Source organism: Danio rerio, chromosome 4, assembly GCF_049306965.1.
Source record: "Danio rerio strain Tuebingen ecotype United States chromosome 4, GRCz12tu, whole genome shotgun sequence".
In the NCBI taxonomy this organism is placed as follows: Eukaryota; Metazoa; Chordata; class Actinopteri; order Cypriniformes; family Danionidae; genus Danio; species Danio rerio.
The window spans coordinates 74,102,501-74,130,000 of NC_133179.1; the positions used below are offsets into that span (position 1 = coordinate 74,102,501).

General features: G+C 40.3%; 2 protein-coding genes across 6 annotated transcripts in view; one reads left to right on the plus strand and one right to left on the minus strand.

The window, feature by feature from the left end:
- Positions 1-27,500, plus strand: part of si:ch73-389k6.1 — a 778,105-nt gene that overhangs the window by 414,542 nt on the left and 336,063 nt on the right. The gene's annotated exons all lie outside the window — the stretch shown is intronic.
- Positions 1-27,500, minus strand: part of si:ch211-232d10.1 — a 257,213-nt gene that overhangs the window by 193,163 nt on the left and 36,550 nt on the right. For 2 of the 5 annotated variants that reach the window (XM_073948227.1, XM_073948231.1), the window contains exons 1-8: positions 25,168-25,253; positions 24,834-24,945; positions 13,610-13,714; positions 13,268-13,352; positions 10,477-10,675; positions 8,171-9,944; positions 1,517-1,690; positions 1,230-1,403 (exon numbers count right to left, since the gene is read on the minus strand). In XM_073948227.1, the coding sequence (XP_073804328.1) occupies positions 1,230-1,403; positions 1,517-1,690; positions 8,171-9,944; positions 10,477-10,675; positions 13,268-13,352; positions 13,610-13,714; positions 24,834-24,877 (2,555 nt within the window). In that variant the 5' untranslated portion in view covers positions 24,878-24,945; positions 25,168-25,253. Of the gene's footprint in view, positions 1-1,229; positions 1,404-1,516; positions 1,691-8,170; positions 9,945-10,476; positions 10,676-13,267; positions 13,353-13,609; positions 13,715-24,833; positions 24,946-25,167; positions 25,254-27,500 lie in introns of those variants that run through there. The other 3 variants (XM_073948229.1, XM_073948228.1, XM_073948230.1) reach the window with 3 other exon arrangements.

Here is a 27,500-nt window from a genome sequence, read left to right on the forward strand (position 1 = left end):
ATGTGCGGCTGTATAAGTCACATACAGCGCTCAGCATAATGGAGGACAGCCCATTCTGAAAACCAAGACTTTCCTCCATTTCTCAGTCAATATAGGCAGTGTATTCTGCTGCATTTAAACAGAACACATTTATTAAACTGATTTATTCATGACAATCATATTTTAGTCACCAAACATATTCAGAAATTGAAAGATAATACAATTAAATTCAGGCTAAATACTGCTAAACACTACAAAATTCCAGCTAAATTTTCCATTGTTTTGCTTCTCTTGATTTTTCCTCTGTTTAATTTTGTATTTAATATTTTTCTATAACACATAGATTTAAGTGCACTAGTTTTTGGACTGTTATCTTAAGTTATTTTGTTAGATGAGCTCCAGATTTGGCTAATCTATTGTATATGCACAAATATAATACTGTAGAGCTTCCTATTAAACTATGAATGTAAAAGAGAGATTAGTGAGGGCTGTACTTATATATGCTGAGCACTGTATATTGTTCACCCAGAGTGTTTACATGGTCACACAGCAGTAACACAACAAGCATTGAGTTTGGGCTAGCTTCTGCAGATGGACATTGCTGTACACTGCCCTTGATGGGTGAGTGGGGGAGTGTCTGTTGTCTCTCAGGTGTGAATTATTCATGAGCATTGTCACTCACACATACAGCTGAGATCACCCAAAACACACTTAACAAAATGTAGATCATTGTAATGTTTTCTCTGAATGAGAGAACAGAATAATTCCACATAATTGTGCAGTAAATATTCTAGTCTACAAGACTGCTTACTCTAAACTCTTGTTCAGACACATTCAGTCTGGTTTATGGATCTTATTTCAACTACATTTTTTCTCTAAAACCTACTAACCACACATAATATTTATTTCTACAAAACACAAGCATGTACATCAATATTTCCCACATATTATTGTAGCTCAGTTTGTGCTGAACACAAATAAAACACATGTTGGCCAGTTCTGTGTAATAAGTAGCTGAAATCAGCACAGATGTCAGGGCAGGTCAAAACATCTCAGGGGTCCCAAAATCACCTCAGACCCCTGATGGTTAACTACAGGTATAGTATGAGCAGTGTGAAACACAATCACTGATAAACCAGAATTCCTGTTATCTGGGGTTTAGTATCACCCAGGGTTAACATGTTCAAGCATGAAGAGCTCTAATATGAAACTGTCTGACTGTAGTTATTGTAGAGTGGAGAATCATTTACCTCAGTGTGTCCAGTTTACAGTGTTGACTCTTCAGTCCATCAGAGAGCTTCTTCACTCCTGAATCCTGCAGGTCATTGTTACTCAGGTCCAGCTCTCTCAGCACACAGTTTGAGGATTGTAGAGCTGAAGACAAACTCTCACAAGAATCGGCAGTGAGTTTACACGTCATCAATCTGAGAAAGAGCACACATTACTAAAAACACACTGTTAATGTGATCTGTCTGATGTAACAAAACAAAAAATCAATCAATCAAATAATCAATCAATCAGATGCTTGAACTCAGACCTCAGTGTGTCCAGTTTACAGTGTTGACTCTTCAGTCCATCAGAGAGAAGCTTCACTCCTGAATCCTGCAGGTCATTGTTACTCAGGTCCAGCTCTCTCAGCACACAGTTTGAGGATTGTAGAACTGAAGACAAACTCTCACAGCACTGAACAGTGAGATAACAGCTCTGTAGCCTGTGTAGAGGACAAACACAATATGTATGTGTTAATCTGGTGTGTTTAATAGTCTGAAGCACATCTGACTGTAGTGACTGGTTTAACTTCACTAATTAGTGAGCACATCTGCTGATTTTAGCTTTAAATAGTATTTATGTCTATTGTTACGGCTCAGTATCTGTGCCTGTGTTTGTTTGTTTTTTTGTTTTTTTTCTCTCTTGCTCCTTCTCTACCTATCATTTTCTTTAGGTCCGCCCAGCTCATCTACCTATTGGCCAAGCTAGATGCCAGTCATCATTACCATTTGCGATGACATCATCATTGTCCAATCACAAGCAGACTTCCCCACTTTAAAAGGAAGCGGGTGTAGTCGAAAGCTAGCTTGATTTTTGCTTGCTCACTGTTGTGTGTTTGCTATGTTGGTTGACTGTGTGTTTTGCTGGATGCTGGATTATGTGACAGTTTCTTGTGTTATGTGTGTTATAATCATTTGTGCTGAAATCGATCTTTAAAAGTGTTCAAATTGTGTTTTCTCTCTGATTACCAGATATACGACATTAGTGGGATTCGAGGAACAGGGTAGATATTTCGTGACCTACATGTTGCTACACGTAGAAGATACCAATGTATTATACACACTAGTTTAGAAGTGTGCGCTACTAATTGTAAGTTTTGTTTACGTTTGTGTTTAGAAGTGTAGTTTATATAGGGTGTGAAAACGCTGAAGACTTTTCTTTCTCTTTCTTTTATTAGATAGTAGAGAGATTGTGGGTTCTAGTTAGAGTTGTGTTTTGTTATATTTTCTTTTCTTTGGTGCCACTTTTGTTCCTCCTCCCCTTTATTACAACCATTTATTTATTCTTGTTTTCTTTATTTTGTATATACTTTGTTTATCATTTTTCCACTTTGTAAAATAAACACTTATTTTGGCATAATTTGGTTGTTTGTCTGCTCCATTGCCGCCACCATTCATAAAGAGTCATAAGTTTTAAATGTTGCTTTAACCCTAGCGTTTCCATCTTAAAATAACCGTAACACTATAAAACACAGATGGCTTCCTTCAGATGTTCCAATAGCCCAACTCTTTATTAAACACCTAACACTGCAAAACAGGAATTTTTAAAATAGTTTTATTATTATTTAACAAACAAACTAATGACAATAATCTTCTGTAGCATCTTTAAAGTTGCATCTCAAAGCATTTTTCAGAATAAAGTGAAACAGATGCATATGTGACAGAAATATAGAAGATATATAAATATATTCAATGTTGTTTGCTGTTTGTGTGTTTCTGTTTCTAAAGATTCCTCCATGTCAGTGATCAGGACTGTCTGCCCTGTAATCTTGCCTGCAGTTCCTCAGCCTTATCCAGCCATTTCCACCGTTTCAGTTGACTCTAGTACAGCAGTTTCAATCTTCTCTAGTACTTCTGTGCAAAAAAATGCAGTGTCTCTCTATGCAGACGCTTTCCCTGCGTTCCACATCTCAGATAACTAACACTCTAAAGATATGAGAATGTTTCATATGACTCACACACGCTTATTCTGAATATATGTGACAGACTCTTGTCAGATGATATTTTAGAGAGCAGGCGTGAGCTTCAGCTGTGTTCTCTGTGTCATTTTCTGTCTGATTCAGGCTCACACTGATACGGCTAACAGCTACTTTGACTGATAGGATTTACACAGCGCAAAAGTGTGTGATTGTAGAGCCGTGACACTTTTCCTGGTGACGTGGAGCCGATCTGCAAATCACAGCACAATACGTTAGCTGACCAATCAGAGCCTCTTGAGGACGGGCCTTTCATAGGAACTAGGACATATGACATTTGTCTTCATGTTAGCTGAGTAGCTGTATATAGTCAAAGTTAGATATATGAAAAATAAGCTGATTTTCTACAAATGAAGCATGAGCACACATCACATTGCATTCTATCAACACAACCAAGCCTTAAAAACACACTCTAGACCCCCCCTTTAAAGACATCCAGACAGTCTAGAGGTGTTTGAAACCTCCAGAAAGGTGGGCTCGCATCATCATGGAGGGTTTCACCTGCTCCACTATAGCTCTGTGCTCCTGCTGTTTATCCTGATCAACTCAACTCAGTTTATGTCTAGAGCACTTTCAACCAACCACAATGGCTACCAAAGTGCTGTACATAAAACACAGAATACAAGCAAACATACAAGAAACCAAATACATCAACTCACAACACACGAGTAAAAGCTGAAGAAAATAAGTGTTTCAGTGACCTCTGAAAACACTCAAGAGTTGGAGAAGTTCTTAAGGAGAGTGAAAGATCGGGCCAGAGTCTTGAGGCTGCTACTGAAAAAGCTCTGTCACCTCCACATATCAAGCGTGAACTTGCAAATAGAGTCGATCCTTAGTGTGAAGAGATCTCACGGGTTGGTGTATATTAATTAGCTCAGAAATACACTCAGGGGCCATGGAGGGATTTATAAACATACAGCAGTACTTTGTACTGAATTCTAAACTGGATCGACAGCCAGTGTAGAGAAACCAGTACAGGTGTAATGTGCCTTTTCTGTGCCTGTTAAAAGCCTGGCAGCTGAGTTCTTCAATCTTTCATATCAGCCAAACAATTTAACAAAGTCTGAAGGAGGATTGATTTGAGAGTCATCAGCATATAGATGGTAATTTATGCCATGCTTTTCAAAAAAATTCCCAACAGAAATAAGGAAAGGGAAAACAAAATTGGACCCAATATCAAGCCTTGCAGAACCCCCACACATTAATTGAATGACAGAAGAACAAGAGTTGCCCAAACTGACTGATGTAGTTCTATACTTCAGATATGAAGAGAACCAGTCCAAGGCTAGACCCTGGATACCAGCGTGTTTTCTAAGCTGATCAATGAGAATGTCATGATGCACTGTATCAAAAGCAGCAGAGAGATCCAATAATAGAAGAAGAACAGGGCTACCTGAACCAACCTCCAGCAAGACATCATTTGAAACCCACAATAGAGCGGACTCTGTGATATGACCAGCTCTAAACTGACTGAAATGTATCAAAAACGTTATTATTAAACATGAAATTATTCAGCTGTACAGACACAATCCTCTCTAAAACCTTTGAGATAAAAGCCCTGATCCACGGGATCTGCTCTGGTTTACTGTCCAGTAGTCGCTTCCTTGGCTTTGTCCTCCTCTCTGTCCACCTGCCTGTCAGTTTCCCCCTCACCATCTGTCCTGTACTCTGTCATGGTTTCATTAACCTGTCTCTCCCCCATCACCCTTGTCCACTGTAACACCTCCAGCTGCTGAACTCACTCTTGTCTTGTGTTTTCCTCTGTGGATTATCTGGAATCTTCTCCTAGAAGGGAGCTGTGTCATGGTCCTGGTTGTCCTGTCCTTGTACTGTTGTGTTATCCTTGTGTTCTCTGTGTTCACCCCAGTTTTCCCCATGTTACTTGCCCAGTAACTCTTCACCCCCATGTTAACTCACTAGTCTCTGTGTGTTTAAGCTCCTCTGTTTCAGTCATTATATGTTGATCATAGTTTGCTGTATGTGTGTGTGTTTCTATTGCTTGTGTTTTCTGCTCTTCAGCTCTGCCAATATTTTTGTGTATGGATTTTATTTAACATTAAAACTGAACCTAGATCCAGCTCTTGCATTTGTTTTCCCTGCCTGCACAATTAGAAGAAGATATAATAAAAAAGAGGGTTGCATGGCGGTTCATTGGTAAGCACTTTCACTTAACAACAAGAAGGTCGCTGGTTTGAGTCCCAGCTCCTGTTTACCCCACAGTGTGAAGACATTTGGTATAGGTGAACTGGGTGAACAAAACTGACCATAGTGTATGAGTGTGTGTCTGTGTCATTGTTACCTGATAATTATCAGCATAGATATGAGTCAAAATAGACAGAATGGAGAAAACATCAGTGTGATCATTCCACTCCAGTCCAGAACGGACTTTAAGGGCACTATTTTGACAGTCCATGCGCAGAGCGCAAAACGCAGGGCGCAAACGCTTTCAGGGCGTGTCAGAACGCATTTTTGCTAATTTACAGACGGGAAAATCCGCTTTGCGCCAAGGCACATGGTCTAAAAGGGTTGATTTCATTTTCTTAATGAGTTACAGGTGTGTTTTGAGAATAAATCAATCAGAGTCTCATCTTCCTTTAAGAGCCAGCTGCGCCGTGCCAAGAGCGCATTCGCTATTTACAGGACACAAAGTAAGTCTAAGTGGAAAAAATAAGAAATTTTACAAGCAAACAGTTAACAGATAACAGTTTTTTTAACAGAAAACTGTTAAACAGAGCATCTACTGCGTGAGAATGAGAGATAATGGAACTACTTTCACATTTGCTCTTGGATAGGGAAACCTTTACGCACAGACATCAATTAGCCCATAAACAATTAATTTCGTTTGTTAAGCGCAACGATTTGTTTCAAAACTATTTCTAAATTCAGTTCTAATTTCCAGCAAACTAATAAATAAACAATAATGACCAAGAGTGATCAAAATACTGAGTTATTTCCAAATACACCTGCCACGCCACATATGGTCTAAAACCTGACAGGTGGGCAAATCTAAGCTTGTTTTTAATAAAACAAATATAAATATGGATTTAATAAATAATACTGCTAATAATAATAACATTATACAAAAGCAAATTGTTATGAATGAACTGAAAAAGCCTCCCGAGATGAAGAAGAAATAAATGCAGTGATTTTTCATATTTATGTCGGCTAGAAAATAATATGTTTTGTAATATTTTAATCCTTTATATTTATATCCTATATCTATTCTTATTATATCCTATATATATCCTTAATATTTAAATTTTCATATGTAAAGATATTTGCCTATTGCTCTACATCTTGTGTGTATTAAGCAGTGTGTAAGCGAGGCGCAACTCTGCGCCGGAGTTTAGACCGGGTTAGTTTTGGTCTAATGAAAAATCTATTATAGTTTCTCAAAATAGCAACGCGCCAGCGGTCCGCCTCAGAACGCCTTCCTTTTTAGACCAGAACGCCTATGGGCGCACAAATGAGCGCTAATGCATTTGCTATTTAAACAGCGTAGCGCAATGCCTCAAAACGACTCTTGCAACAAGCTGAAACTACCAAAAGACTACTGCGCCACGCCTTGCGCCACACTGCGCTGGGTGTATGATAGGGCCCTAAAGGTGCTGTATCATTTTATAGCTGACTTGTGTGAAATTTAGACGATAACAGCCATATTACCCTGCAGCCCAAGACCGGTTACTCCCTGAAGCTAAGCAGGGCTGAGCCTGGCCAGTACCTGGCTGGGAGACCACATGGGAAAACTAGGTTGCTGTTAGAAGCAGGGGATTTTGGCCAGGACACCGGGGCTACACCCCTGCTCTTTACGAAAAGTGCCATGGGATTTTTAAAGACCACACAAAGTCAGGGCCACAGTTTAATGTCTCATCAGAAAGACGGCGCCAACTGACAGTGTAGTGTCCCCTTCACTTTTACTAAGGCATTAGGACTCATGCAGACCACAGGATGTGCGCCCCCTGCTGGCCTCACTAACACCAAACACCATTAGCTATTGACCTACATGGTAGGAAAAACAACTGGTGTGTAAGTCAATGGTTACAGGTTTCAGCTTTCTTCAAATTATCTTCTTTTATGTTCAACAGGAGAAAACAAAGTTTTAGAAAGGTTTATATCCATGAAGAGTGAGTAAGAATTAGTAAATTCACTTTTTGGGTAAACTATCCCTTACACAACCACTGCCAAAACCTGAATCTGAATGTTATTTTAAAAACACTAAAACATTACATAATGAACAATTATTAATGTATTTTGCAGTTTAGTTGATATCAATATTGTTCATGTTCATTAACATGATGTCATGTCATTTCTTATTTTCATCCGCTTATCCATGGCCGGGTCGCAGGGGCAGCAGTCTTAGGAGAGAACCCCAGACTTCCCTCTCCCCAAACACTTGCACCAGCTCCTCCGGGTGGATCCTGAGGCGTTCCCAGGCCAGCTGAGAGACATAGTCCCTCCAGCGTGTCCTGGGTCTTCGCCGAGGCCTCCTCCCGGTGGGACAGATGCCCGAGCCAACTCAGCTGACTTCTGCTGTTCAGTGTTTGAACTCTCAGCAGTGAAAAGTAAACCACACTGAACTGAACTAAACTGAACTACAACACAAAACTGAACCGACACTGTTTACATTTACTATGGTCTTCTATGTGAAGCTGCTTTGACGCAATCTACATTATAAGTGCTATAGAAATAAAGATGAATTGAATTGTCGATGTGGAGGAGCAGTGGCTCTACTCTGAGCTCCTCCCATATGGCAGAGCTCCAGACCCTGTCTATAAGGGTGCGCCCTGCAACCCTGCGAAGCAAACTCATTTTGGCTGCTTGTATCCAAAATCTTGTCCTTTCGGTCATGACCTAAATCTCATGACCATTAACATAATATACTGTATTATTTAAATTCAGGAAATGTCTACTTCTTAGATGAAAAAAAAAAGAAGGACGTTGACTTACAGAGCTCTTTTGGAGGATTTGATGACTGCTGATAGTCTGATGAGACACTCGTCTGATCTCTGGAATTTCTGAAGCTCAAACTCCTCCAGCTCCTCCTCTGAGGTCAACAACACAAAGACCAGAGCAGACCACTGGGCAGGTGAAAAGTCAGCAGATGACAGACGTCCTCTACTGAGGTGATACTGAATCTCTTTCAGCAGAGTTTGGTCGTTCAGTTCATTCAGACAGTAGAACAGATTGATGGATCTCTCTGGAGACAGATTCCCTTCAAGTTTCTGCTTGATGTAGGCAATTATTTCCTCTTTGCTCTGGTCTCTGTCATCCTGCTGTGTCAACAGGCCTCGTAAGAGTTGTCGATTGGACTGGAGTGACAGACCGAGAAGGAAGCGAAGGTAAAGGTCCAGATGTCCATTCTCACTTTCCAGAGCCTTGTCCACTGCAGCCTTCAGCAAATCAATCATGCTTTTATTTTTGCTTATCTGTATTAAAAACCATCCACGCTTCTTGTCGATGTCCAGATGTTGATAAAGGGCTGCAATGAACTCCTGAATGCTCAAGTGAAGAAAGCAGTACATGGTACCAAGAATGATTCCCGTCTCCTCCTTAAAGATCTGGGTACACATGCCTGAGTACACCGATGCCTTATAGACGTCAATGCCACAGTCTTTCAGATCGCTCTCATAGAAGATCACATTGTTTCTGTCCAGCTGCTGGAAGGCCAGTTTCCCCAGTGAAAGGATGAGCTTTGGATCCCAGGAGACATCTGCTGTGTTTTCTCCATCATACTTTCTTCTGCTCTGCTGGATCTGAAAGCGGAGAAAGTGTGTGTACATCTGTGTCAGAGTCTTGGGAGATTCCTGCAGTGTTTCAGCATGAGCCCTGTGTTTCAGTTTCAGTATGTTCTGGAGAACAGTGGCTGAAATCCAGCAGAAGACTGGGATGTGGCACATAATAAAGAGACTCTTTGACTGTTTAATGTGATCAATGATTTCTCTGGCCTGATTCTGATCTGTGAGTCTCTTTCTGAAGTACTCCTCCTTTTGGGCATCATTGAATCCTCGTATCTCTGTCAGCCGGTCGATACAGTCAGCAGGAATCTTACTGGCAGCTGCTGGTCTGCTGGTGATCCAGATGAGAGCAGAAGGAAGCAGATTTCCCTTGATGAGGTTCGTCAGGAGAACATCCAGTGAGACTGCTGAAGATACATCACCACACGTCTCATTACCAGCAAAGTTCAGAGGAAGACGACATTCATCCAATCCATCAAGGATGAACAGGACTTTGAATCGTGGGCTTCTTGTAAGGTTCAGTCCTTTAGTCTCTGGGAAAAACTGAGTTATGAGGTCTTTTAAACTTTGTCTTTCTTTCTCCTTTAAGTTCATCTCTCTGAATGGAAGAGGAAATATGAAGCTGATGTCTTGATTTTCTTTCCCTTCAGCCCAATCCAGAACAAACTTTTGCACAGAGACTGATTTCCCGATGCCAGCAACTCCTTTTGTCAGGACAGTTCTGATCTGCTCGTCTTGTTCAGCTGCTTCAAACAAATGTTTGCATTCAACCTGTATCTCTAGTGACTGATGACGTCTGGAAGCAGCTTCAATCTGTCTGATCTCATGTTCAGTGTTGACCTGTTCACTCGCACCCTGAGTGATGTAGAGATCTGTGTAGATGTTATTCAGAAGTGTGGAGTCTCCTTGCTGAGCAATTCCTTCAAACACACTTTGATATTTCTTCTTCAGGCTACATTTAAGCTGATTATTGAAGAGCAGCTCATCTAAACACAGGAGCAAAGAAACAGAGAGATTTAGTCTTGACTTATTTGTAAGTGTCAGTCTGACAGATTGAGATGAGTAGGGCCAGACTGAACTTTCAGACATTTTTTGCTTTTTCTGAGGAGAATTTTGTAAAATATCTGCAGACTACTGCGGAATCATTTTTTTTGGGATTATCATAAATAAAAACTAAATATATAAAATAATAAATAAAAAATAATACTTTTTTAACTTGTAAAATAATACTATTTAATAATATGTAATGTTTACAATACAAATCAAATTAGATCCACTTAGTTGCTAAACAAAGTAAGTCTTTCATTTAACAGATCTACTAAAGAACAGAAAATATGACTTTACTAACTGCACTTTAAATAAATCATATGAACATTTTCACTTTTGTCAACAATATTACTGAAATAAAATAAAAACTGAATGAATATAGATGTACACAAGTTACTGAATAGACTCAATGATGGGCTAAAACTCTGTAAATCTGCAGGTTTCGTGTGGGTCTATCCATGAGTCTTTTACCCTGGAGAGTATCAGCAGCTTGATTTTGCTTCATCTCTCTCAGGAAGAAGAGTGTGAGATCAAGAGCTGCTTCTGTGATTCTGCTTCTGTTCTCATTAAACTCCTTTACAAAATTGTCTTGTCTGTTTTCATCTTGTAAGATTTTCTTAAATTTCTCCAGTTCATTCTTCAGAAATCTGATCATTTTGCTCTCAAGATTCTATGAGTGAAGAAAAGAGAAGAACAACATTTAACCAAAACATTCATTCACAGTTGTTCACCCAAAACCTACTCAATAAATGAAAATATATTATAATACATTACACTATGAGTCTTTAGAATGCTTGATTCTGATTAGCTGATGAATATTCAAAGGTTATTTACATTTAAGGGGTTCACACACTGGATGAGGAGCTCATCGCTGCAACATGGCGTGCACATGACAGCTGGAAGTATTACACACCAGACACACACATTCACATTTTTAAAAATAAAAAACTATTTAGATGGCGATCCTGTGGAGCAACAGAAATATGAAGTGTCCTGCGTCATAGCTACCCAGCCAGCAATGACATGTGGGGCACGGATGGGTTAACTACGGGTTCTATGGGAACTGTGGGGGCATGTGCTTTGGCTGGGTGAAATCAGCGGATCCTTTGAAGGTTTTGTAGTACGAGTCCCACATAGGAAGCCCATATGAGCTAATTACATGGGTCCTATAAGGGACAGGCATGGGCCAAGTGGGCATGAGTTTGGTCTGGGAACACATATATGGGTCTTGCATGACATATTTATGGATCAAGTGGGCATGGGTTTAAACTGGTAATGCACATAAGGGTGTTGCAGAGAATTTCTATAGCCCAAGTGGGCATGGGCTTGAACTGGGAACACAAATATGGGCCTTGCATGATTGCCCAGTTAGGACCAACATAAGATGCTTGCAGAGCCCACTTTAAGCCCCTATGAGCATTCAGGGTTGAATTCTGGTGCAAGCCCACTTTAAACACCTTTAGGCAGGTGGGGCCCAAATGGGTCTTTCATGAATTGCCTGTTTAAGACCCACATAAGACCCTTATAGATCCCACTTAAAACCCATCTGAATTACCCAGTTAAGACCCATGCAGTACCCTTACAGGTCCCACTTTTAGTACGTCTGGGCTTTCACGGCTATTCCCAACGTGGATCCTGGGTGCAAGCCCATAACGAGGCCCACATTTGCTGCACATGAAGCCCTCATCTGGGCCCCACATGTCATTCCTGGCTGGGGAGGCACCCTAATAGAAATCTGTGTGTGGCAGTGCAGCGTTGTGTGGTGCCGAGAGGCGCATCCGGTGTGAAACCCCCTTTATATATCACTACTGCTGAATGATTTCAGATATCTCACAGCTACAAAAGACAAAAATCACACCAAAACACAACACAGTCTTAGAGTAAGATGTTTAAGAGACTAGTCCAACACAAAATGTAGTTCTGTTTTAACAAGGTCATCTGTGTTTAGACGTCTACTACAGTGATATATGGAGGAATTGACTCTGGTCTGTTGAATTAGAGAGTAATGCACACCTGATATATGATGTCAATCTCCATAAAAACAGCTGAAATACTCATTTTGATCATGTTGATTGGACAAACACAGATCTGAACATTAAAGGTTATTATCATTTTTATTCATAATCACAACTTAACTATATGTTCATGTAAAATGAGTGAAACTGACAGGGAGTCGTTTCTCTCTCTGTGTCTTCTGTCAACATGACTGGCAAACATGTCAGAGAAAACAGCTGAATCTTCAGGAGCAAACTCATTTACAGAACAAAAGCTCTTTATTTTAGAAATCTGTATGAAAAGAGTGCAAAGCAGAACTCTGAGCTCATCAGCCGGCTCATCACATGACGAGTATTTTAAGAGTGTTTTGTCCATCCTGAAATTACAGAGTGTGTTTCTATTGGGGACTAATTCATCATCTCTTCCCGTCTGCTTCTACTGGGCTGTTTGTCGTCTCCAGTCTGCATTTCAGAAATGTGTTAAATAAGACCCTCCTCACCTCACGCCTCCAGTGCACACGGTAACGCTTAAGGGGGGCGTAATATTAAAATATTCAATATGGGTGATATTTAAAAATTTGACATGGTTGACTAAATTATTCCAATATTATCACTAATATTGAATGCATCACTCTACCCTACTCATGACTAATGTACATGCATTAATATATATCATGTATAATATTATCTCTCATTGTTTACAATAATATTCCCTCAACATTTTAAAGCACAGTTCTGTATGGCTCAAAATAAGCTGCTGCATGAATGAATGAGATGATGAAGAATGATGAAGATCTGCTTATGCTTTAATGTGTCCTTTCTGCAAGAGATTTACTATTACTTTCAAAAGTCAGTCCCTGCAGATAATGTGATACGAAGATACGGCATGCATGTCTGGGACAACATTCTAATAGAAGCAGAAACATTAAGTCATTCCAGAAAGACATAATAATAATAATAATAATAATAATAGTAATTAATACATATAGAAACAGAGACAGAAAAAGTTGCTATAACTAGAAACCAACTATTTGCTGAAATTGAAAATTAAGTGGAAATCATGAGAAATGAAGTCGTGATCACAAGAAAACAAGAGAGAAAATATATTTTAATGCATGACCCTCCATAGATTAAGACTATTTTGCAGACATTTTTAGTTGTGTGGTTATAAGGGTACAAGATTTAGTTCTCAAAAGTCTTGTGAACAAATATTTCTGTGTTTCATGGTTATTTCACTGATTTTATGACTCAAAATGAGTTTTTCCTACCTGGAAGATGGACTGGAGATTGTCTGTAAAGCTCTTGTGTCTCCTGTGAGTCTCGTCTCCTGAATCTGCTGACTCATATTCATCACTGTTAACAGATAAATCTACTGTAATCATACATTTACACCTCTCACCACAGCGGAAAGAACTGCCAACTATTCCTCCGTATGTTTTGCCCTTCCAGCTGCAACCCAGCACTGGGAAACACCCATACACTCTCATTTACACATGCACACACACACACCATGGCCATTTTAGTTTATTCATTTCCCCTATAGCGCATGTATTTGGATTAATATGTTTAATACAGTCCATGTGTGAGCAATAATGTACAACACTGAATACCTTTCAGCAGATGATGGTGTTTCCTCTCTGAAGTATGGTGGATGATCTTTTGACTGGTCACTCTTTAGAGACACAGAGCTGGACACACATAATCCTGATCTCACACTGAACACACAAACACACCAGAAGAAAAAATAAGTGTCTCTTTGTAGCAAAATTCGCTCATAAGGGGAATTATGAATGATTAATTACTCATAGGCTATACAATTTTTCTTCACTTGTATTGCCTTTTCCTATCGCAGCTGAATGTGTGTTAGATCAGTTTCAGTGTTCAGTGGAGTTAATGAAGCATTACTTGTTTCACACTTCAAACTGTTCATTATTTGCTCTTTAACGAAATCTGGCAGATACTCTAAATTGTCAGGCCTGGCCTCTCTCAGGAAGGCAGAGGATCACAGGAGTTATCAAGCTTGTAGATTTAATGATAAACACTCGCATGGAGGACAGAGGAAATCCCCAATCTCTGAATTAATCTAGATTAAAATGGCTCATTTGAATTCTGCCGAAGGCATTCAGAATATGTGTGCTACCCAAATAATAAGCCTTTGAGCCAGGTGGCGCATTATAGAGCAGGGGCTCATCTCCTGTTTCCAAAATGCATCACAAACTGCTGGAGAAACTGGATCAATAAGATGTGCTTGTGTTTACTGTTTATTCAATTAAGTGAAGTTTATTCATAAACTAATTTCGAGAGGATCACGTGCTTATGATTTATCACGTCCAGTCTCGCATTTGCTAATCACTAATCTTCCAATCATATGAGCCCTAAGGCACCATAAATAGTCTAAGTTTTCAGTTCACTTTATCTTCGTTTGGAAGAAGCAGCTTCACCGTAGCTAGCTCCGTTGAAAAAACAACTCTAAACCAGCATGGACAACCAAAGCAGCTACAAGCTACAATCACCAGGATCTCTGTTTGGAAGAATGCTCTGCTCTGCTCATCAACTACAAAGCTACAAAAGCTACAAGCGCTACAAAAGCTTCAATCTACACGCTTCAATCTACAAGCTTCAAGCTACTATCTACAATATACAATCTAAAAGCTTCAATCTACAAGCTACAATATACAAGCTACAACAACAACTACTACTACCATTTCAAACAACTCCAACAATTTCATCAACAGCTTAAACAACAACACCAAAACCTTCCACTTCAAAGAGCCTCCACAACGCATCTGCTGTGTCTTCAACCTCATTTCCCAGCAAGATAACAGCCAAAACTCCAAAGCTATTGCAAAAACTGAACCTTTACCTTCTCCTAGCAGTACACATGCGATCCATCGTTTAACAGATTGTTTGCTGGAATGTGTTCAGCAGAGCCATAAACAATGTTGAATTTGATTAACAAAATGGCCGCCAGGCTTTTTGCACCTTTTGCATTGCCTGACTGAAACTCCGTTAAGCCAATAGCTGTAAAGAGAAGCATCACCATCCAATGAGCTAAAAGACTGGAGATGGTCCCGCCCTCTCTCTTGGCTCTGTTGCAAAGACCTTATGAATGAATAGGCCAGACACGCTTGTGAATTTAGTTTAAAAAAAAAAATAAATAAAAAAAATAAATAAAAAAAATTCCAATAGACATTTAACTTCTGAAAAGATTATTACCCAATCAGTAAATTATAGCAAGCTATTGGAAAACATTATGCCATCAAGCACAAAAGTCCAAGTGTAATACGCCATACAAAATATCATATAGGATTATGTAGCAAGTCAGTCGGGTGTGAAAACGGCAAGACAACAAACTTCTCACTTGACTGTTATAAATAAAAATTTGAACTTCACTATCACTTCACATGCTCACTCTTCAAGAGATACCAGTTTTCCAGGACCACCAGACAAGCCACACCCCATATGCTCAGCTCTCTATCCCTCTGCCATCCCGTGGGGAGACGAACACCCACCTCTACCATCCTTGCACATTGTAGCAATAAAGCTATCAGACCATGCATTAACAAAGCGCTTCCATTTACATGCCCTTATTCAGATGCCTCGCATGGATATTATCTAAAACAATTTTCATGTCTGCCATACTTGTATTATTTTGCAAAGATTTAATTTCTGATTCTCTTTGTTTTTCTATTTTAGAGATCATGACTGCTGGCTCCAGAAGCTGACCCTCATCCAACCTACTACACTCCACATCCTCTTCACAAAGGATACATTCCATTTTTCACTTTATCTAATTCGTCCTAACCTTCAGTCTGCGACCTCCGAACCCGAAACAGTCGATTATCTTATTAAAAAAGAAATCGACAACAAATTCATGATCGGACCTTTTAAGGCTCCTCCATTCAATATTTCATGCATTAGCCCCATTGGTGTCGCAACTCGAAAATTTTCCGGCAAAAAACGCCTCATAGTTGACCTTTCGTCCCCACATAATTCTTCTTTCCCTAGCATTAACAGCACGATACCACTAGAAGAATATACGCTCAACTATCACGACATCGATCAAGCAATTTCTCTTATAAAGATAGCCAGCCACAACGCCTGGCTAGCCAAAGTAGACATCTCTTCTGCCTTTAAAATCATGCCAATCCACCCAGACTTCTGGCACCTTTTTGGCATTTATTGGCGCAATCAATTCTATTTTGCAGTCCGACTAACCTTCGGATGCAAAAGCAGCCCAAAAATATTTGACATGATTATGCTGGATTCTATCCATAATTACGGAATTCCATACCTCATCCACCTAGACGATTTTCTCATTATTTCTCCCCCGTCATCTCCTCCAGCCAAACACCTAGCGATCACCCAACAAGTTTTCGCTGATCTCGGAATTCCTCTAGCAGAGGAAAAAACTTCAGGTCCCAGTACTTCAATCGAATTTCTGGGCATTAATCTAGACTCGCACAAATTTCAAGCATCCCTTCCCAAAGAAAAGATCGATCGGATCATTTCTCTATCCCAAATCTTCCTCGAAAAACAGATGTGCACAAAACGAGAACTCCTATCAATTCTCGGCCATCTAAATTTCGCTATGCGCATCATTCCACAGGGCCGCCCCTTTATTTCACACCTCCTTCAACTATCCACCACAGTTCAAGGTTTAGAAGAAATAATTATTCTCTCTAAACCAAGTCGCGATGAACTCTGCTTATGGATCTCTTTCCTTAAGCAATGGAACGGCTGTTCCTTTTTCTATAGCGACTTAACAACTTCCCCCATCGACATTAACCTATACACAGATGCTGCCCCCTCTATTGGTTTCGGCGGCTACTACAAAGGACACTGGTTTGCCTCAACATGGCCACCCCAATTCTATTCCATTCCAAAAGACCAATGTTCTTCAGCCCTATTCGAACTCTACCCCATTGTCGCAGCAGCCATCTTGTGGGGGGACGAATGGTCTACTTTTAGCATTCTCATTCACTGCGATAATGAAGCCACAGTGCATTGCATCAACAAAAGGCGCTCCCACTCCCAAGCACTTATGCCATTTTTAAGACGCCTTATCTGGATATCTGCTAAAAAACAATTATCATGATTGCTGAACATGTACCTGGTTGCAAAAACCAAATTGCTGACTCTCTCTCTCGCTTCTCTCTACAGAAATTCTGGCAACTGGCCCCGGAAGCAGACCCTCACCCAACGCCTGTACCTCCGTATTCAGAAACGATATTGCCATAAACCACCCACTTCATAATCTTCACCAAACTTCTCTATCTCTCATCCTGCAAGCAATAGCTCCTAGAACCCTCAATGCATACCTTACAGCATGGAATTCGTTCAAACAATTCCATATTCTACACCAACTTCCTTTCCCTGATTTTTCTCTCCTCTCTATCACTTCCTTTATATCCCACCTTCACACCGCAAATCACCTACAAGCCAGTTCAATAAAGAGCTACCTTAGCGAGATCCAGTTCTTTCACAAATTAATCCATGGGTCTCCTTCCGACACCATCACAAATTCGCAAACCTCCCTTCTTATCAAGGGTATTCAGAAAAACCACCCCACCAGCCCTGATGCCAGACAACCCATCACACTCAAAATCCTTACCTCATGCATCTACACCCTTCGCAAAGGGTATATTTCCTCCCATACAGCCCGCACCTTAGATGCTATGTTTAATCTAGCATTTTTTGGGTTTCTTAGATGTTCCGAATTAACAGTTACATCTAAATTTAACCCTCTACTCCACCCCACTATCTCAGATCTAGCTTTGCAAGATAAGGAAACCATCTCTTTCCTTATCAAACAAAGCAAAACAGATCAAACCCAGAAAGGACACTCTATCCTCATTTTCGACATACCTTCTCCTACTCGCCCATTCCAAACCCTCCTAGCCTATCTTAATCTAAGAAAATCTCAAGAAGCAAACCCTATGGCCCCGCTTTTTACTGACGACGCTAACCGTCCAGTATCTCGATTCTGGTTCCAAAAACACCTTAAAGAAATTCTTCGCCTATCAGGTTTTTCCCCAGAGCCATTTTCCAGCCACTCATTCAGGATTGGCGCAGCCACTACAGCAGCCTCTAACGGGCTCTCACACAATCAGATCCAGACCCTTGGTCGCTGGTCTTCTGAAGCTTTTAAATCTTACATACGCCTCAGTAAATACCACCTCAAAGAAGCACAACAGGCTCTAACCAACCCCCAAGCAACTCCTCACAAGGCTCCAACTCACAAAGGTACCTAATAGAGCCTCAATTCTCGCTAGAGTCATCCTAACCAAACTCAGCAGAAGCCTAATCGTCCAACAATGGCACCCCTACAGGTTTTGCCAAGGACGCCCCCAATGGCCATTACAGTTAGCATTCCAGCAACCTCATTGCTCCTCTCAGCTACACTCTTCCCTCAAGCTCAAACCTCCGCAGAGGTCACTCCTATCTACACCCTACCCTCAAGCTCAAACCTCCGCAGAGGTCACTCCTATCTACACACTACCTTCAAGCTCAAACCTCCGCAGAGGTCGCTCATATCTACACCCTACCCTCAAGCTCAAACCTCCGCAGAGGTCACTCCTATCTACACCCTACCTTCAAGCTCAAACCTCCGCAGAGGTCGCTCCTATCTACTCCCTACCCTCAAGCTCTAACCTCCGCAGAGGTCACTCCTATCTACACCCTACCTTCAAGCTCAAACCTCCGCAGAGGTCGCTCCTATCTACACCCTACCCTCAAGCTCAAACCTCCGCAGAGGTCACTCCTATCTACACCCTACCTTCAAGCTCAAACCTCCGCAGAGGTCGCTCCTATCTACTCCCTACCCTCAAGCTCTAACCTCCGCAGAGGTCACTCCTATCTACACCCTACCCTCAAGCTCAAACCTCCGCAGAGGTCACTCCTATCTACACCCTACCTTCAAGCTCAAACCTCCGCAGAGGTCGCTCCTATCTACACCCTACCCTCAAGCTCAAACCTCCGCAGAGGTCACTCCTATCTACACCCTACCTTCAAGCTCAAACCTCCGCAGAGGTCGCTCCTATCTACTCCCTACCCTCAAGCTCTAACCTCCGCAGAGGTCACTCCTATCTACACCCTACCCTCAAGCTCTAACCTCCGCAGAGGCCGCTCTAAACTCAAACTCTCACAAAGCTCCATCTTTCGTAAGAGCTACTCTCCTCCACTCTCTGCTCCATACCTTCACTCTACTCTGGCCCCCGCAGGGGTCACTTAGAGCTCCAACTCCCACAAGATTCACTCAAAGTTCTCTTTTCACTGCTTCAAACCACCTATTCTACCCTTCTTCTTAACCCCGAAAACCATGACCCCCGCAGGGGTTCCTTCAAACTCTAACTCCAGCAAGAGTTATTAGAATCCTCTTTTCACCCTTATTAATCCTATCTAATTAATGCCCATGCATTTAACCTCTTTCCTTCTATTATATCCAGCAGCCGGATATAGCTCTAAATTTCCTGCCTTTTGGGGGGTTTTTTGCTTCGAATACGCGGCTGCTGTCCCGAGCGATTAATTCTGCATTTTGGGGAGTTCTGAGATCCACCGAGCTCAGGCTCCCTTCTTGCTCTGCCAACGGGAGGAAGCCCCGGGCTCGAGGAGCCCTTGAGCTCGGGGCTCTCTCCCGGGACAGCATGCCAAATAAGCTTTGTAAATCATCAGCTAAGTGTGAACTCTTGAAGTGAAGTTTATTCATAAACTAATTTCGAGAGGATCACGTGCTTATGATTTATCACGTCCAGTCTCGCATTTGCTAATCACTAATCTTCCAATCATATGAGCCCTAAGGCACCATAAATAGTCTAAGTTTTCAGTTCACTTTATCTTCGTTTGGAAGAAACCCCCCTCCTCCCCTATTCTCCTCCTTTACCTGTAATTGGGCGGCACGGCGGTCCAGTGGTTAGCACTGTGAACCACACAGCAAGAATACTGCCGGTCCTAGTTCGATAGGACCGGTGAGTGTTTCTGTGGGGAGTTTGTATGTCCTTCCCGTGTCCGCGTGGGTTTTCCCCGGGCTCTCCGGTTTCCTCCCACCATCCAAAGACATTCAACATACTTAACAATCAAGCTGGTCTAATTCCTTACGTTCCCTTAGCTACAGCGGCAGGGGAGTTCTGAGATCCACCGAGCTCAGGCTCCCTTCTTGCTCTGCCAACGGGAGGAAGCCCCGGGCTCGAGGAGCCCTTGAGCTCGGGGCTCTCTCCCGGGACAGCATGCCAAATAAGCTTTGTAAATCATCAGCTAAGTGTGAACTCTTGAAACATGAATTTTGAACTGTAGGCCTAAATAACCTCCAAACAGCCATTTCTGATTACCTTAATCCGACTAAAGTCATAATTGAACTCAACAGTAATGGGAATAAGACATGTGGAGTCTGCAGATATTAGTGGCATTACTGAAGTAAACACCACCATCAGACTATTACCGTCATGTAGAACTTTTCAACATTTTCCCACAAGATCCACACACACGGCTGTCAGTTAAAAAAAAAACACACACACACCCACACACACACACACACACACACACACACACACACAGGGCTGCACGATTCTGGCTAAAATGTGAATCACAATTTATTTTTGGTTAAAATCAAGATCCCGATTCTTTCTCATTATTCTTTAGATGTAAAATAAAGGTTAATATGAGTCGGCTATTATTATTGTTAATTCTCAATCATATCATCACCCAGGATTTATACGGTTCTCTCTGTGTTCTGAATGATTTTGAGCTTCAAAGTTTTTGCAATCCATACAGCAAACAGTGTGTGTGTAACGTTTGCTTTGTAAATAAAAAGTCTTCAACTGTAAACAATAAGTTGTCATTTAATAAGAATATGTCAATAACTCAAATTTGACAAATGTCAGACAGAACCTTATAATTGTAAAGTGACGAAATGGTAAAACAACACTGATAATATTAGGTCTAGCTCTAATATATACAATAATAATATTATGAGTAGCTCTACTGCTGCTTAAAATGCTAAAGTTTGTACAGTCATTATGGTGGACTTGAACAGACTTTCAACATGTCCTGTTTGTTAATTCACAGTAAAATGATGCCATCAGAATACAACTATTCATAATTATAAAGCTGAATTATTATGTTTCAGACATGTGCTTGTCGTTTGTCATTGACAGCATTATCAGACCGTTTGTTTTCACTGGTGAAATCAGACATTTGTCATTATCAGATTTCGTCTTGCATTATATTCAACATTATGTGAAGTTTAATTTTAAACTAATTTCGAGAGGAGCATGTGCTCATGATTGACGCAGCTGGTCCACATTAGCTAATTATGATCCTCCAATCAAAGGATCCCAAATCACTATATATATCCTCATTTCCTTTCTACAACTATCTTCGTCTGGAAGAAACCCCCCTCCTCCCCTTCTTCCTCCTTTATCCAGAATGGGCGGCACGGTGGCTCAGTGACTAGCACTGTTGCCTCACAGCAAGAATACCAATGGTGTTGGGTCTTCGCTGAGCCATCTGGTATTTCTGTGTGGAGTTTGCATGTTCTCCCTGTGTCGGCGTGGGTTTCCCCCGGGTTCCCCCGTTTCCTCCCACCATCCAAATGTGCTCTATATTATAGATAAAACAAGCCTAAACCTGTTTTATAATGTCTTACTCTCAGGAAGTTCGCCTTGGCCTCAGCAGCGGGGGAGTTTGAGATAGACCTGAGCTCAATCTCCAGTCACCCTGCAAAAGGGGGGAGCCCTGGGCTCGAGGATTCCTTGAGCTCAGGGCTCTCTCCCGGGACAGCATGCCAAACAAGTTATGTATAAATCATGAGCTAAGTGTGAACTCTTGAAATAAGCTAGAGTAGCTATACTGACACTTTAAACATTTATTTTCATGCACAACACTCTGTGTGAGCTATTAAAGAAAATAACATATCAAATGCTTGTGGTAATCATAACTGTAAATGCGATATGATCATTTAAATGATGTGCGCACAGGTTTCACTTCCGAGTGCGGCTCATGGCTGCCATCACTGTGATAAAACACACACACACACATGCAAATCATTCTTTCACAATGGCTCTCAAACGATCGCTCTGTGCAACAAACTGAACGTTATTTACAACTTTATTACCTGTTATTCACAGCCTATGCAGCTTCTGTTCACTAAAGTAGCCGTCATTGGCGTGCTCAGTAGCTCGTGGTCAGCTCACGTGTGATTTTGCGGTCGTGAATACATCATTAAATGAAGACAGAAATGACGTTTCTGGGTGAATTATACCTTATAAATACAGCATGTGACACTTTTAACAGCTTTCGAAGGTGTTCATGTTCCTGAGAGGACTTGTGCGACTGCCTTTGCTTCTCTCCTGACGTCAAAAATATAATTGGCTGAATCGTGGAAAAGCTGAATTAAGATCGTGTGTAGGGTCGAATTGAGATCGAGATCTTTTTTCGATTAATCGTGCAGCCCTAGCGTGCGTTATTAAATTCCATAACACTCTCACCAGTGCTCACTCCTTATTTGCGTCTAATACAGGGCTCGACAGTGCGACCATTTCGCTCACATTCGCGACTAAATATAGACGTGTGCAAACTGGAAAATGTATTTAGTGGCACATGTGCGATTTTCTTTTCTAATAAGCTTGATTGCTTACTTAATTCACTGGGCCACGGTAAAACAACATGCTCTTCACACTAGCTTATGGTGTATTACGCTGGAAATCTATAGTGACTGTAGCACATGCTGACGCGATCAACTACAGCACCTCTCTACTCCTTTATTTTCTTCACGTCAAGCGGTCTTTACATTGTTTTGTATATGTTGCTAAGCAACACAAGGCACCAAATGGCGGCGAAGCCGCACAACGCCTGAGCCTTATAGAAAACGTCTTGGCATATCGTGGCACGTCCAGCGTGAAACCCAATTCAACATCAGTGCTTCCCACACAGACTTTACCTAGGCAGTCTAGTTCAGAGAACACTCTGTTAAAGACTCACATGCTCTGCATGCAGACCCAGAGAGACGCGCTGGACACTGAACTGCTGTTCTGATTTTGGTTGTAGCTTTGAGAAGAGCGTGAGGACACGCATAAATGAAAAGTCTTTTACTAAATAGACTGACTCAGGTCATTATTTGGGGTGACAATACATCTTTTCCACGGACATGTCCAAGATTCTGCTTACGCTTTCGATATTAATTGTATTCGTTTTTGCAATACATTACGCGCAAGCTTTGACCGGTGCGTCTCAATCTCTCAGCTGCAGCAACACTACAGCAGAGAGAGAGAGAGAGAGAGAGAGAGAGAGAGAGAGACATACACATAAACAGTATCACCCTATATATATCTAACGACAAGACCAGCAGCTCACTTCAGCTGAATGCTTCTCGAAAGTTCTGCGGTATGAAACAACTTCATGTTCTCGCTCCCTGATTCATGTTTACACACAAACGCACATAAACAATGACTTGTTAGAAATAAAAGGGCACTTCATACAGAATGAATTACTCTCCAATTGTGAAAACACTGTAATGAACTATTGGCAATATATCCTGACGTGGAGTAGTCTGGGTTTGACGTTTTGGCTGCTGTGTTTATTTTTTTCTCAATTGCCCAGTTTGCAGTATTGAATGAAATAGTTTAGGTTAGGTTCCAGTTGGATTGAAAAAATGAGTGACAACCATCATAATACATCTATAAAAATATGAGTTTACGTCGAGAACAAAATAGCACACAGCTGTGAAGGTCTGTATTCTAGTTTAGTGAAATAGCAAGCTATTTAGTGATGATTGGGGAGCTTCACTTAAATCTGATCAATCGATCTGGTCAATTGATCTGAAGAAAAGGTTTGTTTGTCAACTGTACTTGTTAATATTTGTATATACTTTGTTGTATAAATGACCTCTAAGTGAAGAGGTGTTAGTAATTCGAAGAACATACCGTTTATTTCAATAAAGATTTTTTTGATCACTGAGAGAGAGAGAGAGAGAGAGAGAGAGAGAGAGAGAGAGAGAGAGAGAGAGAGAGAGAGCAGATTTGACCAGTCAGTGGTGAACAGTGAAGAGAAACACACAACATTTGTTTGTTAAATAAGAATAAGAAATCAAGAAGAAATAATTCTGTTGCTGAAAGCCATTCAAGTTTAATAGAAAAGACTGTATTACTGCAGAAGAAAACTTTAATTCACAGAGGCTCCTTTAAGAGTGTTATGAGTTTGTTTTGTTTATTCAGCTCAAACTTATAGTCAACTGAAGGTCTGTCTGATCAGGTCTGTTACTCAATAATCAAGGGTAAACAGACGAGTGATGCGCTGCTTTCTCATTCTGCACAATCTCAGCTTCACTGAAAACACATTCGACTCTAAAACCTTGTTGTGTAACCTCTTGAGTAAAAACTCACTAAAGAAATCAGAGGAGGAGATATAAAACACTAAACAGTATTGTGTATCTGTAGGAATCTATATAATCTCTGAGTCTGAGAGACAAAACTATTTAATAATCCCCTTCACTGAACTATACACCATGTTTAACATGCACGTTTGTACTAATTTAAGTTCTGTTGATCTTCTTTCTCTCCTCTATAAACACAAGCTGAAACTGTTCTGCGGTCAGCTTTAACTCTCTGATGTTGTTCTGGACTTTAAACCCGACACATGACACACATTGAGCTTTGATAAACATGACCCCAGATCGAGCTATCTGTAATCTAGAATGATCTAAACACATTTGCTGAAGCTGTAAACTGAAGCTTTGTCCATCATTTGATCAGGCAATAGCAACACAAATAAGTGCATTGTTGTTGGTGTTTGTTCTTCAGAGAAAGTGTTGAAATAATGGTGTAAAAACAGAGTCAATACCTGTGTTTCTCTGAGAGAGAGTCCTTTACTCGCTCCTCTGCCATACTGCAGCTAAAACACCAATGCAGACATTAGCAGAGCTTTCAGGAAACAATCAGCCGCTGACCATCACCTGGAGATGACAATATACTGAGATGAAGAACAGCACACTTTATAGCAATCAATGCTCACTTCACTAACAACACCGCACTGAAACAGACCCGACAGGACAAACTGACTTTCAGTCATTTCACAGCAGATATATTTAGGATCAGACAGCCATTTAAACACGCTTATACACATATAAACCCCTTCATCATTTTTACAAATCATAATGTAGAAGTGTTAAACTCACATGCAGTAGTACAGACGCTGTTGTGCAGCAGGAACACAATCTGAGCTCTCGGAGGTATTGGGTAACTGCAGTCTGGAGCAATAGACATGGCTAAAGGCAGGGTAAAAGGTTTTTCAGTGGTCAAAGGTTTGTTCAGGCAGGGGCGGGGTAAAAGGTGTTTCATTGGTCAAAGGTTTTATTTTCAGTCAAATGCGATGGCCAATGAGATTAACATATTAAATAAGCTGATCGCTATGGTGGATCATTCTACTTTATGATACTGGTGTAAAGGAAAAATAAAGATCAAGTGTATGATGCATGCGTGCATGAATACATATTTTGTAAATATAAAAGTATTATGTATTTATTTATTAAATTATTATTATTTTTTATCATTACAAACACAAGCTGATTGGCAGGGTTTAAGAGCCTTTATGACTCTTCTGCTATTTAAGTCTCATCATTCAGGATGACACTAAAACACAAGCATGCTGGGATGTAATGACTGGGAAAACATAATGTGTAAACTAATTAGGTTGTAAACTTGGACTCAGTTTGATTTGAAATGTAATGACATTGTACCCTGTCAAGATGCATTCAGAGAGATCTTCACTGCAATGTCATTGACTTAAGAAAGAGAGAAAAGCAAGCCTGCAATTGCAGCGATCCACAATAAATGGTCTTGTGCTGCCATCTAGTGGCTAAATTGAATTTAAAAAGTGATTATTGCTACAATGGTAGTTGCATATTGTAAATCTGTGTTTGAGACCTTTTAAATGTAAATGAATATAAATAAGTTAACAAGCATGCTTACACACACACTCACAGTGACAAACATAGTGGAATGGAAAATTTGCATGAATGCGGAGCCAACAAGTCTGACGCTATCATGTCAATATAAACCAAAAATCTCTGAGGAATATTTCCAGTACCTTCTTGAATCTACGCCACGAAGGATTAAGGCAGTTCTGAAGGCAAAAGGGGGTCCAACTTGGTACTAGTAAGCCATTGGTGTCAAAATCAATTCTCGGAGGGCCGCAGCTCTGCACAGTTTTGCTCCAACCCTAATCAAACACAGCTGATCCAAATAATCGAGGTGTTCAATAGAAACTTGATCACCTTAATTAGCACATCAGCTGTGGTGTTTGATTGGGGTTGGAGCAAAACTGCAGAGCTGCGGCCCTCCAAGAATTGACAAGAGGCGTACCTAATGTGGCTGGTGTGTGCATGCGTATGTAATATATATATATATATATATATACATATATATATATATATATATATATATATATATATATATATATATATATATATATATATATATATATATATATATATATATATATATATAACCTTTCTATTTTTTTTTTATTGCTAACTTACTATATTTGCATTGAGAGTACAGGTGCCTCAGATAAGCTCTACACTTTTCTGGGTCTTTTTTCAATCCTAAGCAGACCTTGAGAAAAAAAAAAAAGAAATGAATTGCAAAGTGCAAACTGACATCACTTTAAATGTATAAAAAAGATTTAATATTTACCCTGAGCTGTCAAGCAGGAGCGCACACCACCATCTCCTTATGCATGTCATATAGCCTGTTTAAAATGCAAAGACTATTACTACAATGGTAAAAAGTCTTCTGTTATACTGGCTAACAAAGTGTTGAGCAAATACTCACCTCAGAATAGTCAAACTCAACCTCAGGAGAGATGTACATGACATACTGAAAGTCAAATATGTTGTTTAGTTCTGAATTACTAATGAGATTGTGCATGTACATTATTAAACTTACCTTGAGCACAAAGACTCCACAGTTACTGGAGAAACACTGCATTAGAATATCCTAAGTAATGTTAGACAAATGTGTATAATCAAACATGTAAAGACATATATAATATACATTATAAATCTGCAAGAATCATTAACAGATAAAAAGTCATGTATTAAAATCATTTAAAGTACAGCATGTTTGAAGTACATAAGAAGTGTCAAATGCAACATCCCATATGCATAGATGAAGAATATGCTAATTACATGAGACAAACAGATTCACATTTGGATATTACATGAATAAAACGTGTCAAAAATGCAACATATATTGTGAAATGTTGCAAAAATGCCACTTATGCTTTCAACCATTGGATTTACAGATATGGACATGTTCCTAGCGTGTTGTTTATAATATGATTTTAGTGGACTTTTCTCTCTAAGTGGACATATTTGATATATTTTGAAATGCATGTTGCATAAATGACATGTTTTAGATGTAAAATCCACATATGAACATGTATGTCATTTATGTATCCTAATTTGCACGTACACACTGACATGTGTCAGATTTCTGTGTGGGATTG